The sequence below is a fragment of the Polyodon spathula genome, chromosome 7, assembly GCF_017654505.1.
Source record: "Polyodon spathula isolate WHYD16114869_AA chromosome 7, ASM1765450v1, whole genome shotgun sequence".
Classification (NCBI taxonomy): domain Eukaryota; kingdom Metazoa; phylum Chordata; class Actinopteri; order Acipenseriformes; family Polyodontidae; genus Polyodon; species Polyodon spathula.
This window is the reverse complement of record NC_054540.1, coordinates 28363093-28385333: the sequence shown is the minus strand read 5'-3', so window position 1 is coordinate 28385333 and position 22241 is coordinate 28363093. Positions and strand designations below refer to the sequence as shown.

General features: G+C 36.9%; 1 protein-coding gene across 3 annotated transcripts in view; it reads right to left on the bottom strand.

Moving 5' to 3' along the window:
• Positions 1 to 22241, bottom strand: part of LOC121318489 (plasma membrane calcium-transporting ATPase 1-like) — an 82824-nt gene that overhangs the window by 19886 nt on the left and 40697 nt on the right. For all 3 annotated transcript variants that reach the window (XM_041255212.1, XM_041255213.1, XM_041255214.1), the window contains exons 3-9: positions 20351 to 20548; positions 9714 to 9971; positions 9043 to 9168; positions 8162 to 8308; positions 7837 to 7875; positions 7130 to 7291; positions 6789 to 7003 (exon numbers count right to left, since the gene is read on the bottom strand). In XM_041255212.1, the coding sequence (XP_041111146.1) occupies positions 6789 to 7003; positions 7130 to 7291; positions 7837 to 7875; positions 8162 to 8308; positions 9043 to 9168; positions 9714 to 9971; positions 20351 to 20548 (1145 nt within the window). The remainder of the gene's footprint in view (positions 1 to 6788; positions 7004 to 7129; positions 7292 to 7836; positions 7876 to 8161; positions 8309 to 9042; positions 9169 to 9713; positions 9972 to 20350; positions 20549 to 22241) is intronic.

Here is a 22241-nt window from a genome sequence, read left to right as displayed (position 1 = left end):
AATTATTTTGCAACATTTCATATGGCAATGGTACACAAATAACTCAATATTTCACAACCAACAAACTTATTTCTATATTAGTTTCAGGTTTCCTAAATGAAAGTACAATATTTCAGAATTTTCATAACACTTCAGCTAAAATCTACCAGTCTACAGTATACAATAACATTAAAAATGTAACTGTTTACTGAGTGTTTGTGTACTTGTTTACAAGAAAAAAAAAAAAAAAAAAAACACGTTAGAATATTATATAGTACAAATCATTTTCATTTTAACAAAACTGTACTGTTTTCCCAACAAGATTTTCATCTCTTCTCTGCTATAGGTTCAAACTACAACCTGTGCTTTTTGTCCATACACCAATATCTGAAAGCCTTTTCAAAATTAAATTCAGATATTTTGTCAAGATCGGGCGTGTTTGAGTTGACGGACATTTGCATTAGTAGGTTTACACGGCTCACTAAGTTGGTTTCGTAGGTCTGATTTTATCACATTATAGCAGCTAAGACCACTCTCAGTCAACTGTTGACATCAGTATTACACTTATAATAGAAGTGATTTTTGTTACGCGCAGAAATCTAGTTTTAAAAGATCTCATTTTTTTTGCATTTTAAAATCCCAAATGTGCGTACTGAGGTTGGTAAAAGATCCTTTGCTTATGTCCCGTGGTCCTGGAACGAGTAACAGTCCAAACTAAAGCTGCAGACCCAGATATCTTTATTGCAATTTTAGAGTAAACTGTACGATTTTGTGACAGAGTTATAATTGTTTTAAGAAGTTGAGTTACGCGCTTTTGTGTATTTTGATTATTGTTTTAAATGTGATTTGCCTGTGTCTTAATTGTATTTTATTGTGTACTTGTTCTCCGATTGCTGCCTCCTGCTTGGCTAGGTGTCACTCGTAAAAAAGGTTTTAATCTCAATTTGACTACAAGGATTATATATATATATATATATATATATATATATATATATATATATATATATATATATATATATATATATATATATATATATATATATATATATATGTTGATCTACTAAAAAAAAAAATAGGAATGTATTGCATAGTCGGCAACCAGTTTGGGTTTAATACACGTACTAATAATATATTTGTGCAGTTTTTGCAAAGGCTTTGTTGGATACAAAAGTCTTCATCCTATATTATAGACTATAAAACGACGACTCGTGTGTATAGAAAAAAAAAAAACCTGTTTTTCTGAGTAAGGTGTCTAGAATGGCTAGTATTTCGATAGTATCCTAATACTAAGTGGGTAATCGGTATCACGTTTTTGGAATACTGGTATCCAGAATATGGATGGATTCATTCGGAATACCGTTTACATGGCATGGAATAGCTATTCAAAATTTCCCACTATTCCAAATGTAACTGGAATCCTGATAGAACAGGACAACTGGAACAGGTGCCCGGATAGCAATATGGGTGCAGTCAATTGCACCTACCACGCACGGCAGGTTCACGACCTCATAAAAACCCTGCGTTATCTCTTTACTGTTTGCTCTGGTACTGGGGAATTTAGTATGTTCCTCAGCACGTCGCAGCAACGCGGTTATGAAGCGGTGGAGGTGGCCGGACACTGCTGTCCCAGTAGCCAGGATACACATACAGACAGACACTACCAATTGCTCAGACAAGGCATGACTGCAGAGGTTTGCTCTGGCCAGGTCATCATGCAGCATGTGGCACAGACGAGTCGAGCTCATATGTGTGCCGAGGCCGGTACACTCTTTCAGCATATCTTCGCCTATGTCGGGGCTGCTGATGCTGGGTGTGCCTTACATCATTCACATCCGCATGTCGACGGACAAGCTGCATGCTACCCACATTTCCCATTGTTGCCCGTTTCTAGTCAGTGCTGGAATGGTAGTAGTGCGGAGTTAACGGAGTCCTTTTACAATCCTTATTCTGCGCGTCACAAACCTGATTTTGTGCTTGGCGCATACCTTTGAATATACCAGGATCATGCATATTGTCGGCCAATCCCCCCATATTGCGCGATGCACACATTTTATTTCTGCACAGCACAGAAATTAAACACAATTTCGGCCACTCAATCCAATCAACGGCCATTTGCAACGCACATACCCCTCTGTGCGGTGCGCAAGCCTTTCGAAGATCTGGCCCTATGTCTTGTTTCTGGAATGTGCGACACTAAATTACAATCACACCCATAACATCAGCCATGAAATGAACAACAGCTATAAATTCATAAAGTTCCAATTAACTTTAGAAGGCCACTTGCAAGAGCATTTCCAGGTTGCTGCTTATCTTCCACTAAATGCTGCCATGAGGGAGTAAGTTTTCTAGTACAGACTGCACTAAGCACTCAAGGCTTAACCATCGGGTTTCACATAACTCTTTGAATTTCATCTGGGCTTCGGCTAAAACAAGTTGCATGTTTTTCAGGGTTTGCATTCTCTTCGGACTGTGGCTGTAGTATTTAGACATTGATCCCAACACCTCTTGAAATGTGTTGAGATAATTTACATTATGACTTGCTTGATATACAGCCAAAGACAAACTGTGTGCGATGCAATGCACAGCAACAATGATTGGACACACAGCCTTCAGTTTAACACCACCTCACAATCTACCTGTCATCACTGACGTGCAATCAGTGGCTATGGACACACATTTCTTCAGGTCAAGATTGTACTCCTGAAACACTTAAACAATTTTATTGTACATATGTTCAACTGGTCCATCACCTTCAAGATTGGCATTGTGTAGATCATTAGTTTTTTTTTTTTATTTGAACATTTCGTTAACTCATGTATCATTATTGCCATAAAATCAGATTGAGTCAAGTAAATCAAATTTTCTACTGCAACCCAAGCTATCGCCCTCTGCATGTCCCTCAAGCTGCTGTCATGTGCGTATGTTGTGTGGTTATCCACAGAATGGGTCTGCAACATTGATAATCCCTTCAAAATAACAAAAAACACAATTGATCACAATTGCAATAAAAAACAGGCACAATTTAGTTTAACATAATATTTAGCAAATTGGATTAGACAGAAATACTACAGCATTTATTTGAGCAATTAATATTTGCTTTCATAAAGATTTTCTAAAACAAAATCTTCTAAATCTGAGGAACACAGTTTAGGTTTAGAACAAATACTGTATAAAAAACACACATGTATAGTTTAAGAGAGGATGACATCCAGCACAGTAGTGTTGTTTTGGACAACATAATAGCATCTATTTCACTCTTGCTGTGGCCGCGCTGGAAAAGCGAGCAGATTTTCTTCTGCGATATTTTACAGTATTGGTTAACAGTTTTGTTTTTTTAATTTGTGCGCACAAGCTTACCACTTTCACTGCGGATGCAAAGGTTTGAGCAGAACTCTCTGTAGTCATGAAAGCACAGCAGCTGAAGCTGTCAGATTGCAAAGAATAATGTGAGGATGAAAGCTACAGCAGCACTAGTACAGCCTCATAAAGTGGCCTGAGTTACCATGGTAACTGACACCAACATCAAACTGAGGCGCTGAATGGCTTACTGCATTTACTGCATTTAGCAGGGACTCAATGGTTTAGCGATCCCTTCTTTTGAAGAAAGAGACGTTGTGTGTGACTAACATAAGGGGGGGGGTTTACAGTATAAAACAGAAACGATCGTCACTAGTGACGATTCCACATTTTTTTGTCGTCACTTTCAAAAAACATTAGCAAATTACGAGAGAGTGGCGAGCGACAGCAAAACTCCAGGCTAGTAGATACAATTTAATTTCTGATTTGGTAAAAATACCATAACAACTTGACATGACTGAGACAGTCAGGGTTCATACACTTTTTCAAGACTTCCATTTGGTTTTTCCCAGACTTGTTTTAGTTAGTATCTACTAGTTTTTCGATAGATATCCACATAGGTAGGCAGCCACACAGCATTATAGCTTTTTGAACCAGAGCAGAAGTTGCTCCTGGTTTCCTAAAAGTATTTGTCAGAATCTGGAGGTGCATATCTAGCAAGAGACAATGCAGGTATGCAAAAGAAAAATAAGATACAATCTAAGCAATGTCCAATATTTGAGAACATCATTGCATTATTTACAAAAGTAATATAAAAAGTTGTATACTGCAAGTATACTTGTGCCAAAAACAGGATAATACAATGGTACCAATAGTATACCATATACCAGATAATTCTACTTGCATTATATTACTTTTTTGTAATGTTCCAAACTTCTTTATACCCCCTGTTAAATGTTTAACATTATGGGAGGTGAAAAATAACAAAAGTGAAATAACAAATGTGCACGCATTATATACGAAAATGTGCAAGTGTCGTATATTAAACAAACGCGAAGTCAAACCCTAAATACAGTACACCCTCGCTATAACAACCCTGTTTGGGTCCAAAACCTTTTGTTTGCTGTAGTAAAAGAACAATCCAAAACGAACAATATAAGCTGCTGGAGTAAGTTAAGGAAGTCAGCTTGGATGAAGGCATTAGCTAAATTATTAATAATATTAGTACTGTTTTATTATTTGATTGTCTATTACAGTATTTGTCACTACCACCACTAACAATAATAATAGCAATGAGATTGTGAATAAAAGTTGAATTACAAGTACAGTATCTATTTGTGGCTTGCTGCACCTAGTATTCTGGCTATATCCTATTTGTTGAAGAACATTAGTACAACCCCCCCCCCCCCCCCCCCCCCCCCCCCCCCAAAAAAAAAAAAAAACAATCAGTTTCAGTTTTGTTTCAATTGCAAATGTTAATTTTAATCTTGGTTCCTTATTTAAAAAAAAAGAAAAAGGAAAAAAAAAAAAAAAAAAAAAAAAAACCACACAGACACACACACACCAGTGTTGCTTTGCTGTGTCAGTTGCATAGAGCTGTAAAAGGCAACATCGGCAGCAGTTTGATTTTATTTTTATTTTTTTTAAATCCGTATTTAAATCGTATAATGAAGGCCACATAGCGAGGATGTAAATGGTATATCTGCACTCGGCCGAAGGTTTGGACCCGAGAGTGTTGCTGAACTTGGTACTGTAAGTTACAATACAAGCAAGCACCATACACTTAAAATAAAATAACCAGTACATTTTATTAATCACATTAAAGAAATGAAAAAAGTGATGTTAACATGCTATGTTTATACAGACACAGGGGCTACAGAAAGCATTTTTTTTTTTTTTTTTTTTTTTTTCAGTGATAATAACTATCGTATTTGATCTTTTCTTCCTGAGTTAGGCAATAACGTTAACGATTTAATAAAGGTAACAACAAGTAACAAAATGTGAATCTTGGTGAGCAGAGTACATTAGTTTGTAATTCCAGTCTATAACTTTGCTTATAAAAATCACAGCCTCAATATAAATTATACTTTGGCTGTCGTAGTGCAGTGTTGCTAACTTAGCGATTTTGGTCGCCAGATCCAGCAATTTTTGGGTTTCCCTAGTGACAAAAACATTGTGAAAGCGACTAGCAACAAATCTAGCGACTTTCACTGCCGACAAAAGCAACTTTTAGAGAAACCAAATTGTATCATTACAACATAGGTCACACGCAGCTCAATACACCACACTTCTCTTGTCCTGAAGTAGTACAATGGTGGCATTCTTCACGTAGTGCAGATTTCCACAGATCTGCATAGTTCTGGACAGAATCGCAGAGATGCGCGTTCTTTGAGGGCTGCTGTGTGACATTACTCAATCCTGCACATCCCAGCACAGCTTTGAAAAGTTGCTGCAGAGCTGGTTGCTGCTGTGAACCAAACAGATCACGAGTGACCTGCTAATCATAATGTAAATAACTACCACAGCTGCTGCCCCCTTTTTAGCGGAAGTGAACGACATCAATTATTTAATCTAAATCAGTGATAAGTGAATGTTACAATAAAATCAATTAGACCAAACTTTGTCTGGATTATCTGTATAGATAATCTATACAAATACACATAGGACGTTTAAAAATGACCAACCATCATTAATACATTTAATATTGTTTATATTGGTGTTTACTCTGGTTAAGGATTCCAAGAGGAGTGGTAAATTATCTAGCGACATTTCTAACGACTTTAGAATGTCTAAAGTGTGACATCTAGTGATTTTGTGTGGTTTCTCTGGCGACTTCTTGCTTTCTGGAGTTGGCAACACTGTTGAAGTGTCCTTTTTACCCTTTGTTTCACTGGAGCAAACAGAGTCATTTGACATATACCAGTGCGCTGACTGGATAGGATTGCTTGAGTTGTCAGGGGTGTTACATAAGGAAATCCTCGGGGGATTTGGTCGCAAGCAATATAGTTGCTACTAGTAAAATTGCCTAGATAGTTGCCACTAGAGCTGCTGACCCGCTTTCAAGATCAATTATTATTAATAATAAAAAATAAAAATTGCAGAATCATTTTAATTCTGTGATACTAGTAAAATTTCAGACTTTCATAATGGAGACATGGTTTTTCAAGCATTTCGAGGACCTGGAAATCAGTCTGGCATTTTTCCATACTTTTTCCATACTAGCATACGAACCCTGACAGTACTCTTCTAAGTATACTATTGTTAGGTCTGGAATTTATTTTTTTTTATTTATTTTTTTTTAAAAAAAGCTGATCCTACAACTAAGCAGGTAAGGACAAGAAGGAACTTGAAAATGTATTAATGATATGTAATAGTATCCAGAAATTGGACACCAAGAACATATAAGTACCTTCAAAAATAACCAACAGTATCTATTCTAAAAAAGGGTTTTCAATGGCAACTCACATACCCAAGTTGTTTGTCACAGTTATCAATATAAAATGAATACCTACCTTTACAGAGTAGGCCAGAGAAATTGTGACTGCAAGTGGAAGACCCTCTGGTACGGCTACAACCAGTACAGTGACACCAATGATGAAGAACTTCACGAAATATTGGATGTAAATTGGCGTGCACTCAGGGATCCAACTGAGATTTTGGACCCAGAAGGTGTTGATGACAAAGTACAATACAAGGATGATGACTGTAATAGCAGACATCACTAGCCCTGAACAGGAAAGAACACAATTATTTGTGTTTTATGGATTGTAAAAAATAAACTGAAATAAAGTAAAGTAATAACACAAAGCATAAATGTTGGTCAAAAACTGCAACTTTTTTTTTTTTTTTTTACCTGCTTTGCCAATTTGGACTGCTAGTTTAGTAAGCTTTCCTTGAAGAACAGATTTTTCTTTCTTTGACGTGTTTGCTTTCCTTATTTCCTGTGCGTCCCCATCTAGACCTTCTTCACTCTTGAGAGGCTGCATTTCCATGGCAGCTCCATCCTGAGCATTAGCTGAGAAGCAGAGGGGGAAAAACGGTTTGAATATATTAAAGTCAAATGTATTGCTCTTTTTAAAACTATTTACGCACGTTATATATTTTTGCAATATTGTATGCTATTCATATATTAAAAAAAAATAAATAAATAACCAAAGCAGCAGCAGCAATCGAAAGTATTATATTTTTGGCTGATATGCCCATATTGAATCTGTGATACGCCAGACATCTGGTTGTACTTGTAACTTTGAGGAAATAAACATTAGTAAATGTGCAAATACACTTACTTTATCTCTATATCTCTCTCTCTTACAGGTCACATACATTGGTCACCCAAAGAAAATCTACACCCTTAAAACAGGCTCCATTTAAAATTAAGATTAAACCCTAAAATTAAAGTGGATCGACTGTTGTGTAATTTATCCAAGGAGTGCTCAACTAACCATACAGCATAAATCTGCAATGTCGTCACTCATCACTGATTGGATCCGCTAGCTGTTGTAAAAAAGCAGCGAGAATACTGATTTCAGGACGCTATTTTTCTGACATTTTAGGACTTACCTTTGTTACGATTTTCAACAGAACCATCTTGCTTTTTGTCTTTATAGAAAAAAAAAAAGATTGAAAAAGGCATTTAAAAACACTTTTGGGTATAGAAGCATTAATTATAATGAGTGGTGACATTTTTGTTATTCATTTTGTAACGAATATTCAGTCTGTCGCCAACATTTCTTTTTTAAAAACGTATGATTTCTCACGAACTACTACTTTAAAATCATTCCCCCCCCCCCCCCCACACACACACAAATGACAGAATGCATAATTCAAAACATGTAATTGCAAATACCTTGAGGCAAAGAAAAAAAAAAGTGTAAAATCAACTTACTTTTCTTGTCCTTTTTCTTTTGTTTCTCTTCCTTGTCTTTGTCCTCATCTTCACTAGCCCCAAGTAAAGTAAAGATAATTCCAGTTTGTGAGTTTACACCTACAGCAGTGACTAGCACTTTTCCAGACCCCTCCATTACATGGGTACCTAAAATACAAAAATGCAATTAACCTATATTGTTTGCCAGAAAAGTTCTACAATTCAACAGTGAACGGTAGATAAATTCATGCTTCACGCCAGGTAGAACATTCACGCTTTACCATCAACAGTACAATCTCTTAGAATACACAACATATTTTAAGCTCCCCCTCAAAGAAATGCATAAGGTATACATTTCTGCCTTTCAAAATATATATCTTTTCCTGTTTATATAGATCTATGTTGATACAGGTTCAACCCAGAGAGATTTTTTTCCCCCCTCTCAGGAGGACAAGCCTCTGTTATAAACTCCTCTCTGTTGGTTAGTGGAGAAAATGTGTTTAACAGCCAAATTGCAGTACACCTGTTTACACTGCACCTTTAGATCTACTGATCTACCCCTCCTACTGCACTTGACTTCCCTGACCTAAGCACCACTAATCACTGGACCCTCAGCTAATGCACTATCCTTGCTCTATTATTGTGTCATTGTAGATATAACAACTTACATTTTTTGTAAACTATATTGTATTTAAATATTAATTTAGCATCGTAACCCGTTACTGCCCTGTTACACTTGTATGCACACACACTCACACACTATCTTCATGTAAATTCCTGTCCACTTAATACCAGTTTACTCAGGTTTAAGCTCTATCAGTTGTGAAATTATATGGACACCAGCTATATCTTAAGACATTATCTCGAGTTCTCAGAACACACAGTTCAAAATAGTGGAATACCTGAAAGCAGCAATGGATCCTTGTCCAAGGTTTTCTTGACATGATCAGACTCTCCAGTAAGTGAGCTTTCATCAATTTTCAGGTCATTTCCTTGAATTAGCACACCATCAGCAGGAAGAAGGTCACCTATAGCAAAAACAAAAAAAGTGTACTGAAGGCTTTCAAATTTATACAATAATTTAATATATCCAATTTTTGGTCATATTGGGAAAACAACTAATTATATGAACACAATATGGCAACGTCTATATCTGAAATGGTTGGTATCATTATTCATTATGTTTAGGTATTAGTAAATAGTGAATCAATATATGTTGATTTACTGTCTCTGAAATAGCTACATGTAATGTATTTGATCCTTGAAATACATGCTCACATTAACATAATACAAGTGTCAAACTCCATTTTAGTAAATTTGCATTTAACATAGCAATATTAAAATGTAAACGTTACATCTGGTATTTAAGCCAAATCAAATTTGCATAGTCTTAGATCAGGCAAAAGTCTGATCTTTTTCGTCCCTGTAGATATAAAATGCTAGGTTACATAGAAGTGGTTACAGGGGTCAAGATCTGATTGTAATAGCTTATCTAGGCATTTACCACCTGCCACATATTGGCATATTTCCAAAGTGCATTTTCAGGAAGAGTACAACCATATGTAATGCTTACCATATTTCACTTGTGCAATATCCCCAACAACAATTTCTGCCACTGGTATCTGGATGACTTGGCCACCTCTGACAACAGTAAACTTCTGCTCTTGTTCGATTCGGTTTTGTAGGCCACGAAACTGTTTCTCTTTACTCCAGTCATTAAAGGCTGTTACTAGCACCACACAAACTACAGACAGAAGAATTGCGACCCCTTCGATCCAGCCTGCATGCGATTCCCCTTCATCCTCCACACCTCCAGCATCAGTACCACAGACTGCAAAGAAAAAGAACAAGCACAGCTGCAAAGTTACACAGTTTACATCTGTAAAGGCAGTCGTGTGTTCAAGATGTCTTAGAGAAAAAAAGGCAAAGTGGTAGACCAAAATGGGCGAATGTGGACTTCTAAACAAGTTTCTGACAACCGGATGAGGTGATCTGATATGCAAGAACTCTTGTAGGAATTTCAGTTTCATTACAATAGTTTATTAATTGTTATATTTGACTGTATTTATGATTGTTGACCAGAGTAATGTGAATCTTAAAAAAAAAAACACACCACAAGATACAACTTTAAAATCTTTAAGATACACCAACAATTACACATTTTGTTACGTAAAGAACCATCACCACCATCAGCCTCAATCAACCTCGCCGCAATTACAGCTGTCCACTCCAGCCGCTGTTTGTTGCACAGCATCCAAGTTGCATTACACAGCGCTATATAACGTGGCAAGTTTCCTGTAATGCAAAGGGGGTGGGTGGATTTTTTTTTAATTAAATCAGAGATTAAAAACTTTTTGATAGCAGTTGATAATGGTGTGCCCATCAATTATTTTCTGCAAGTTTATTATTCTTGAGAGTTGGGACAAAAGAGGCTTGCCAACGTTAAGTATCAATATTCTTACAAGAATAGTACTTGCTGCAGATACTTTTTTAAATGTATAACTTAAAGTTCTGATGAACACATTAATTGATTCATCTTTACTGATTTTTTTTTTTTTTTATGAAAAAGTTTTTGTCTCCACCAGAAAACCCACTGCCGGGGGCAAAAAGCTGTACAATTAGAAGTGTTAAAATACTTGGTTTCCAAAAACGTAAGAAATATATCTGTTTTTAAAAGGAAAATAATAACCATTCACAAGTATATCTTCAGATTTTACTAGATCATTTTTGCAATTTTCAAAAAAATAAACTTCATACAGTACAACTTTCTACATTCATCTATGTTTTCCAGCTGGTAAAGAATATATCATTAATTTAAAATGCATATACTTAAGCAATAGTGGCGGTCGATAAAGGCACTACCATGTGGTAGTTTACTGAGGCTGGAGTTGTGCATCTCAAGCCGATGGAAAAGCATCCGCAGAAAAAACACCCAAGTATGGAAACAGTATATTTCTGGTCAGATGGTCCAAGTAGGCATTATAAGAAATAGAGATGGGAATTTTAACCGTTTAAAACATATAAACTCTAACAAAGTGGTTAAACGTTGAATAATATGCTAGATGTATAACTGGTCACGTGATAAATTTCATCAAAACGCATACTTTATGTATTCATTTTAGCAATTTATCATCATATACAACAGCCCACAAAATTTAGGTATTAAAACAAAGTTTATTTAATAAAAATAACCTAATCCTGAACCTAAGGTTTGTGGGGTTTGGGCTTTAACTTTAAATACACACAGCAATAACCTAACCCTAAACCTAAGGTTAGTGGTGTATTATGGTCACTTGGTAGGGGTGTGGAGGCTAAATGAAGCATTACGTAAAAGTTGCGCACTACCCTGTGTGAGCCTTCGTTCTGCAGCTATATACTCTTAAACCTTACTGATGCCACAGTAAGGGCTGATATTATAAAAAGGAAGGGGTTTGGCAATTTCCTTCAAGTAGTTTTTCTATTTGGTGCATGTGACAGAAATACAATGATTCTTGGTTGTAAATCTCCCTCCACACCTGTGAGGGCGCTAAGCAGCGAGAACAGAGTTCCTTGGACAGGCTGGTCTGACGGTTCTTTCCCAGGGTTCAAGTGAAGTTGGCCAGACAGGAAGGGGGCGAGACTCCGCTGCAATACCGCATTGACCCAGAAGGGAAACGACGTGACAGCCACAGATTGGAGAGGCAGTTGCAATTGTTTACAAAAGGGTCATGTGTGACAGCATAAAAGGGGACGGAGAATCGTAATCTGTTTCTTCGCATTTGGTTTTGTGCATTAAACTGAGAAGGACTGTGAGAGACCCCGTAAACAGTAAAAGCAGTAATGTGAGTGTTTTTTGTTTGTGTGTCTGTGTGCAATCGTCTTGTTTGTAACACTACACTAGACGGTTAACACTATTCCGGAGCTGTCGCCGAGCGCTAGCACTAAAGCTGGAACAGCACTGTACTAATGTCACAAATATTAACTAATCACCCACCACAAGCACTACTGCCCTCACCCAGGACTGGTGACCATGTATGTATAGACCTGGATACAAAAATAAGACCCCTTTTCCAAACAGGATTAAACCTCTGTCTGTTTTATTACCGCCCTGCATCACCCCTGCACCTGCATCCACTCAGCCACTTTGTCACAGAGCAACAGAAAGATCAATCTAGCGCTTCACTGGTACACTGTGTGTTCATGCTGCAGTGGGTTTGGTATGGTTCAGTCCACATGGGGTAGCAAAGGTGTTTTACTTGGATGTTTGTTATATATATTTTTAATAAAATTGCATCTCTAAACAAAGGAAAAAGGCAAAGTTTTGAGGAACTTGATGAGAAAACCGTGCTATGTAAATAATTATCTGAAATGAAAACATTCAGAATTACTGTGGACAGTTACTCAATGCAGTAAAAAGCAAAACATCCATAATAAGCAGGGCGCTCTACATGGCGATTGTGAATATGTACAACACAGTTTTAAAAAGGAAGTGTTTTTTCGTGCCCGCAGCAGCTGTTCTTAAATTATGTGTAGTAAACACATTTCTGGCGGGTCATAGAGTGGGAAAATAAATATGTTTTCCGAAAAAAAGCGACACAGCAGTCTGTTGACAGTGCTACTCGCTTAAGCTATGCTTGCATGCAATCGACATTTTTTTTTTTTCCTGAAGGGCCTCTGCAATATGATCATCCAGTTGAATATCTGCATTGTCTCTGCGGTAGCCTAATCTTAAGTTAGCTGGGTGGGACAAACTGTGTCCGTTTTAGTTGCAGGTACTGACAGTAATTTTAACCAATAGGAGAGTCAATTTTAACCAATAGGAGACCTCCCGCCGCAAGCACCAACAAACTTGTTTGTTGCTGTATGAAGTCTAAATACATTTTTTTTTTTTTAATTACAAAAAATGAAAATGCATTGCACAGGCAGAGATTGAACCCATCACCTCCAGCACATCGGCTACAGCACCGATATACACATATATTAAAAATATATTACTCATATTAAATACTGCAATTCTGTTCCATGTGGGTAATATATAATTACTGTACGGCTTTAAATATATTCAATTATTTCATGATATTTGTAATAAATGCTTTCAACCGTAATTGTAATATTTTGCCGTTAGATCATTTTTTCGCTGTGGAAGCGATTTGATGTGGGGTACCGTTTTCCGTATTGTAATAATGTCACAAAAGTCATTCCAATGCTACACGAATATATTGCAATGCCAGCAATGACATCCCTTATAAAAAAACATCATATAATTAAATTATATAAGTAAATAGGTCTTTTATATGTAAAATATAAGTAACTGGATTTGTGATTATGAATTGTTTAGTTACATTAGTTGTCTATATATTTTGGGATTTTTCACATTTGTTTCACTTAGTATGGTACTATAAATCATTAGTCTATAGAAAGGATTAGACTAACTTAGTCTCGTACTTAGTATCCTCTAGAGGGCAGCAGCAGTTATTTTTGGGTTCGTTGCAATTGAGACCTTTTTTAGTAAGCAGCTGGGGACTAACTTCAGCTGCCAAATTTGTTGCAACTGGTATTTAACTTGCGTACTAGTTTAGTACGGAGCTGCGTACTAAGCACGGGATCATCCCCAGTTAATACGCTGCTTTCAGTTTGTTGCAATTGACCCTTTTAATTTATTCATGATTATCTGTGTAAACATGCCATTTATAAATATTTGCATTACGTATTTTATAGAAGTTATTTAAAAAATAAGTGCAGCACACACAATTACTGCCTGAGACTTGGCCTATTAGAGTGTGCCAATAATAACTCCCACTAAAACTATATATATTATATATATATATATATTGCACACATACACTGCACATGTCGCGGGAAGGCAGTGTTAAGGTAAGAACCTATGCAATAATCAGCGTGCCCGCAAACAGCCAAGTAAGACCAATTTATTCCCGTCCCCAAATTACTTTGAGGGCCACTGACTTAAGCAAATCATTTGTTTAAAAAAATAAAAATAAAACCTATGTAATGTAAATCTTAAATTTGTCATCAACCAGAAAAGTTCATCAAGTTGTTTCTGCCACAAGCAATCTCTCTGCCGTTGTTTCAATCCAGATTGCACAAGTTTGCAAGTATACTTAGGGGACATCAGAATTAAACCTAGTGCTACAGATGTGCCACATTGTGCTGCTGAAAATAAGGAAGTAACTGAGGCTAAGAGAAGTGAGCCCTTTGGCTCAGTTGATGGAGAAAGTAGATGAAAACCCTGTGAATGGTCCAGATGGATCAACCACAGAAATCCCTCTCATCAGCCTGAAATTTGCGACAACCACTGGTTAACTAAAGTAATCATAGTAGATCTTGAACATCAAGACCTGAAAGTTGAATTTCTACAGCCCCATAACCCACATTCTACCTTTCAGCAGTGGAACGGTAGAAGATGTGTGTTACTGTCCTCTCAGATGTGCACGTTAAATTGACTGGAAATGCCTCTCCTATTCTTGCAAGCAGTACGAGAGAGATATAGCATCTCTCCAGAAGTAATGGATTTTACAGAAGATGAACATCTTAACTTTCTAGCTCTTGTATGTATCTCGCTGTATCATCTGGAACATGGCTTTGGTAGGTTTGTCCATGTTTTAAGCTGTGATGTTTTTTTCCTTGTCTCGATTTGTACAAGCCAGCGGAGGTCAATGCACTGGCCTAGACCAAGAGTTTTTTCGCTCTGATATTTTTGGGAACCAATGAAAAAGGATTTAATCCCACATTTTAAAGTTGATGCCTAGTTTTGCATTTCTCATACATGTGTTATTTTCTCTGTAGAAACAATGTTTACTCCAATTCCAAAACTAAAGTTTACCTTATTCTAAATTTAACAAAGCTTCTGAAGAAATTAAAAGTTGTGAAGTTATGGAAGAAGAAATAACATTAAACTTGATTTTCTCTTTTGTTTATCTCATTTTCATAAAAAAAAAAAAAAAAATCACAACAGTAAATGTTTAATACATCACTGTTTTAAGTTTTAATGACAAAGTATTTGTGTTCCAAGTCATATAGTATATATTTTTTATACATTTTACAGAAAAATGTACCTCACTTTGTCTTTTGGATGTAGCAATGTGTTATTTAGCTTAAAAAAAATAAAAATAAAAAAAAGCTCTCATACCCCAGAAGACTTAAAGCTGTTATTGCAGTGAAAGGTGGCTGTACCAAATATTAATGTGTGGGGGTTGAATACTTATGCAAGCAAGATATTTCAGTTTTTTTATTTTTCTTAAAAATATTTCCCAACATAAAACCTTACAATTATTGATTTTGAGTTTCAGTGTTCACATATATTTAGTCTTCGTCATGCACTGACATTTGTTTACCGAACATAAAGAGGCAGCTCAGAGCACAAATCCTCTTTAATTGCATGACACTGACGATGTGTGAACCACTACACCTTTCTAAGTTTCTACTATCTCCTTCATAGTTAATTTCGATCCAGTACAGGGGTCACTTGTTTCACATAAAATAAAACAGTTTGCAAAAATAAATAAATAAATAAATAAATAAATAAATAAATAAAGGAATCCAGTTTAGTTTCACTGGAGCTGGATCATAAAGTCTGGCTGTATAAAGTGGATCAGGCTCAGATTCCACTCACCCGTCATTGTCATCCAACAGTATACACAGTAGAAAGGCAAGTTGACCAAAGAAAATCAACTATGTCAACGTCATTCAGTTGCTGCATTTCAAACTTATTTTTTTATCATGCTTTAATGACAACTTTACGCCCCCCTGAGTGTCAACTTGGCAGAATCTGGTATATACACACACACATATATATGGTGCCTATAGAAAGTCTACACCCCCTTTCAAATTTTTCACCTTTTGTTGCCTTATAGCCTGGAATTAAAATGAATTAAAATATATATATTTTTTTTTTTCAATTTATCCACACATCCTACCCCACAATTTAACCTGTGTTAAATTGTAGTGATTCACATAATTTCAGGATAAATTCAGCAATTCCTTTAGGTTCCCTCCGCTGGGTAGTGCATTTCAAAGTAAAGACTCAACCATGAGCACCAAGGCGCTTTCAAAAGAACTCTGGGACAAAGCTGTTGAAAGGTACAGATTAGGGAATGGGTATAAAAAAAAATATATCAAAGGCCTTGAATATCCCTTGGAGCACAGGCAAGACGGTTATGAAGGAGTGGAAGGTGTATGGCACCACCAAGACCCTGCCTAGATCAGGCCGTCCCTCCAAACTGGATGACAGAGCAAGAAGGAGACTGATCAGAGAGGCTACCAAGCGGCCAATGGCAACATTGCAAGAGCTACAGGCTTTTATGGCCAAGACTGGTCAAAGCATGCATGTGACAACAGTATCCCAAGCACTCCACAAATCTGGCCTATATAGTAGGGTGGCAAGAAGGAAGCCACTACTCAAGAAAGCCCACCTTGAATTCCGTTTGAAGTACGCAAAAAAACCTCAGGAGATTCTGTAGCCATGTGACAAAGTTTTGTGGTCTGACGAAACTAAAATGGAACTTTTTCGCCTAAATGCAAAGCGTTGTTTGGTGCAAACCCAACATAACGTGTCTCCCAAAGAACACCATCCCTACTGTGAAGCATGTTGGTGGCAGCATCATGTTATGGGGATGTTTCTCATCGGCAGGGACTGGGGCACTTGTCAGGATAGAAGGGAAAATAAATGGAGCAAAGTACAGAGAAGTCCTTAGGAAAACCTGCTACCCTCTGCAAAAAAGCTGAAACTGGGATGGAAGCTCACCTGTCAGCATGACAATGACCCAAAGTTCACAGCCAAAGCTACCCTGGAGTGGCTAAGGAACAAAAAGGTAAATGTCCTTGAGTGGCCAAGGCAGAACCCCGACCTAAATCCAATCGAAAATTTGTGGCATGAATTGAAGATTGATGTCCATCAACGCTCCCCAAAGAACTTGACAGAGCTTGAACAGTTTTGTAAAGATTGATCAAATATTGCCAGATCTAGGTGTGCAAAGGTGGTAGAGACCTATCCCAAAAGACTCACAGCTATAATTGCTGCCAAAGGTACTTCCACCAAGTATTAACTCAGGGGGGTGGACACTTATCCAATTATGATCTTTCAGTTTTGTATTTTTAATATATAATTTCTCAATAAGAACTTTTTTCCCCCTTAACAGTGTGAAGTATGGTGTGTACCTAAGTGGAAAAAAATCCTCATTTAAATGCATGAAACTGAGGCACTGACAACATAATGTGAAAAAAGCTCAAAGGGGTGTAGACTTTCTATAGGCACTGTACAAGGTGTAACAAACTGAATTTGAAATGATCACTGTTGCCCTAGTCAGACTTGCATTTCAGCAAACGCAATCTACCTAGAAATGTCAGACACTTGAAAGCTGAATGTTTGAAGATACTCCTTTGAAAATAACCTCATGCTATTCAATGACAGCATGACACTACAAGGAATTCCCTGTAGCTTAATGACATTACTGCACTGCGAATAATATTGTAACAATTTACATTTCCCCCATTTGGTCCATATTGGTTAAACAAAGTACCTCAGCAGGATTCATACAAACATCTCTACATTTAATGACATATTAAAATTAGAAATGCGATTTCTTTTTTTTGTGAACAAAAACAAAAGCTAACACAATAGTTTAATCTACGAGAACATAATGCCAAGTTGAATTATTTGTAAAAATGAAATAAAAATGACAAAATGTGAAAAAGATCTCTGCCATCAATATGCCCAGAGGTTATAACAATCTGGCAATGAAAATGCTAATTTCAAACTTGTAATGAAACTTTAATAGAATGACTATACCACCTAGAAAGACCATGAGGTTTATTCAGTTAATCTAAAAACAGTTACAGATTTAAATACCACCAATGCTTATTTAATACAAAATAAAATTAACTGGATACAAGTGTATTTCTATATGTAAAAACATGTAAAGTTTTAGAACCTCCATTTTTCCAGTTTTTATTGAAATTTACGCATTTTAATGTATCAATGTACTCTGAAATTAAAGCATAGAACAAATAAACAATTGGAGATAAAAAAAAAGAAATCATGGAATTGTTTTATTTAACAAGATTTAATCTAAATTTTTGACTCAAAGTAGCCACCTTTTGCAGATATAACAGCCGAAAAAACTTGTGGCATTCTTTCTACAATGGAAATCAAACATTGTTTGGAAAGTTCTTCCCAACACTGTTGCAGAAGTTCCCACAAATGTGTTGCACTTGTAGGTTGCTTTGCTTTCACCCTTCTGTCCAGTTCATCCCAAACCAGCTTAATGGGGTTTAAGTCTGAAGACTGTGCTGGCCATTCCATGATTTGAAGCCTACTGTCTTGTTCTTTTCTTCTAAGGTAGTTCTGACATAGCCTGAAGGTATGTTTTGGGTCATAATCTTGCTGTAGGATGAACCCCTGACCAACTAGGCGTGTACCAGAGGGTATTGCATGGCGCTGCAAAATGCTGTGCTAGCCGTTTTGGTTCAGGGCGCCACTCACTCTGCGCAAGTCACCGACTCTGGATCCAGCAGAAGGAGCCCCAGACCATCAAACTTCCTCCTCCATGTTTGACAGTTGGTGTCACACACCGAGGAACCATCCTTTCGCCTACTCTGCATACAAAAACCCTGCGTGATGAACCGAAGATTTCAGATTTTGATTCATCGGTCCATAAGACCTTCTTGCAGTCTTCAGTAGTCCACTGGTGGTGCTTCATGGCTCAGGCAAGCCTCTTTTTCTTATTTTGCCATCTGTGCAATGGCTTTCTTACTGCCACTCAACCTGTCAAACCTGCAGCTCGAAGTCTTCTCTTCACAGTTGAAACTGAGACTTGCTTACTTCGACCAGTGTTAAGCTGTGATTGAAGCTGCTGTCCTGTGAGCCACCTATCACGCAAGCTGTTGACTCTCAGAAACTTGTCTTCTGATTCTGTTGTGGCTTTGGATCTGCCAGACCTCTTCCTGTCAGAGTCTCCTCCAGTTTCCAAGTGTTTGACGGTGTAGGAAACTGTACTCACTGACACCTTGGCTTTCTTTGCAATTTCTCTAAAGCAAAGACCTACACTTAAGGGTTATAATGGTCTGTCTGTCTTCCTTTGTTAATTGCCCCTTTCTCACCATTATGATAGCAATATACTACTTCCTGCAGCACAATAATGTCCAAATAATGCTTAAGAGGGTGTAGTAACACAGTCTTTTCCAACACTGCTTTTATACAGACAGAGGGTTTGTAAGTAATCAACAAAAGTTGGGACACCTGTAGGAATTATTAGCATCAACTTTCAAGGCTTAATTTACTTCCACTTTTTTTTTTGTTAACCTCTGGCAGTTTACCGCTTACCATTTCAGGTTATTCACTGGACTTGAACTGCTTAAATTTCAATAAAAACTGGAAAAATGGGGGTGTTCTAAAACTTTTGACCAGTAGTGTAGGCCTACAATTCCACGGTGGGTCCTAACTTAAACATTAGTATTCAGATGTTATAGATGTCACCATTTCCCCCTAATCCTCAATTCAAAATGGCAGTAAAATGGTTCATTTGTACTGGACAACACTAGTGGAACTTACGTAATAAAATCAAAAGAATGCAGCTGTGTAGCAAAGACTAAGACAACTCGAAGTGTACTGTCTCTATAACACAAATTCCAAAAGGCAATGTCATGGTCAGCAACACGTTAGCTTGCAGGGTTTATATAATGCAAATACAAAGTCACTACAGTACCTAAGCCTAGACACTACTTCTATTATGCTCGTCTCGGGACGCATGGATTCAACACACACTAGCGTAAGGAAACAAAGCTAGAGTAGATTGAGTAGAAGGCGGTGTGGTCCAGTGGTTAAAGAAACCAGCTTGATACCAGGAGGTTTCTGGTTCAAATCCCAGCTCAGCCACTGACTCACTGTGACCCTGAGCAAGTCACTTAATCTTGTGTGCCTTTCTTTTGGGTGAGACGTTGTTTTAAGTGACTCTGAAGCTGATGCATAGTTCACACACCCTAGTCTCTTTAAGTCGCCTTGGATAAAGGCGCCTGCTAAATAAAAAACTAATAATATCATAACAGGGCCTACAGAAGTTTCTAATAAACTGTCTGAAAGCAATTTGTGGATTCCTTTTTTACAGCAAACACAAAAAGATGTAATATTAGTAAATAATAATAATAATAATAATAATAATAATAATAATAATAATAATAATAATAATAATAATAATAATTTTAAAAAGCACTACATACCTTCTGTGTCTCCACCTGGAGGTTGATAAAAAGAAAGGCCTAATGAAACTATGGCTGCAACTTCTAAAATAATTAATGTTACGTCTTGCAATGCTTCCCATACTAATTGTAGAAATGTTTTTGGCTTTTTTGGAGGTATAAAGTTCCGTCCAAACACTGCTTGCCTTCTTGCAATGTCTGCAGGATTCCCACTTAAACCTAAAAAAGAAAAGAGAGAAATATTAAATAACCAATAGTAATTAACAAATCACCAAAATTGACTAAATTAACTAGGGCAAAAGAATAGTTGCAGAAAATCCAAGAGAGATAGACAGCGATAGATATAAATAGAGCCATGGTCCTTAAACCACCCAGACCTGCATGTATTTTATGGGAACCACATGGCTCGAACTGGTTTACACTAGTATAAAATGACTATTTCAAAGTTTCAATTACCCCCCACCCCCCCCCCCCCTTCTTTTATTATTTAAAAAATACTCAAAAAAAAAAAAAAAAAAAACACAACACACAACAAATACTGGGTGAATACATACCCAGTGGTATATAGTACCAAAGAACATAACCTTTAATTTGTATTCAAGAATTTATTTAAAGTTGTAGTTGTTAAATAAACTGTGTATTTCCATTTACTGTAAAGTTCTGCATTGACAGTGGCATCTCAAAAGTTGAGCGTGGAGCACAAGCTGATTAAGTGGTTGGTCTGGACAGAGTTTCAAATGAAACTGAGGAAGGAAGTGGGGCAGCTGTGATGGAGACTAGAGTCGGATTTTGAGAAGAGTTTCTGTTTTGCTACATTGGGAGTCCAGAAGCTTAGCCAGCGATTTCAGATCTATGTCCATTTACAGACATTATTTCCCTTGTGCCAGGTTAAAATAACGATCAAACTAGACCTTGCGGTGAAGCACTTCAAATCCAGATCAGTAATTCAGGGGTGGTGTTTGGCCTTGTCTTTACCGGCTTTTCTGAAAGTTTTCATGACTGATGGGAAGACATTATTGCTGGTCTTAAACTCATTGTTAACAGGAGATATTAACTGCTGTTAATTATATCTATTCCAGCTCTCAACATTAAACTGAATTATACTGGTCACAAGCCACCAGCTAAACTTCTTGCACGGGCATAAAATTCCCTCGCTGTTGAGGTTTTCTGGACTTATTTCACTGAAATTAATGTTCTTTTTTTTTTTTTTTTTTTTCCTTCTCACCCATCTGTAATTACATTAACAGCCTGTGTGGTTGTTCTTTATGTTTTTTTAAGCTTTGTTTTATTCTACCCAGACAAGCAACAATGTAAGTGTATGCTAGTAGTGCAGGAAACGTGATAAAAGACTGAAAACATAATATGGTTGATTATTGAGTTGATCTCAACCAATTTCAACTGTGAAGGACGCTGGATTCAAAATGTGAATGTCTTTTGTTGAGCTACATTACAAAATGTAGTGGTCGACAAGCAATTACTGTGCAAATACAGAAGACCTACACATACTGCGCTGCATCAATCGAGGGGAAAATAGCGAAAAGCCGTCTACGTGGCAATTACAACAGACTGCTGTACTTCCATTCATAACAAATCATACATACTGTAAAATAACATTATTTGCCAACGATTCGATTATGCAATCCCATGTTCTTGTCACTCAGCCGTGTACCAAAATTATAGCAGTGTACCAAAATTAAGACAATATCAATGTGTACTGTACAGTATATAAAAAGTCTCATCCATACTATGGCAGTCATATTAGGTCAATGGCAGTGTTACAAGAATTAGATTAATCACAAATTTTGCAGTCATATGAATATTTTTTAATTATTTATTTATTTTTAAATAGGAAGAGAGTCAAATATAGCCAAAAAACACTTTGTTCTGGGGAGCATTAAAAAATTGACAAGAT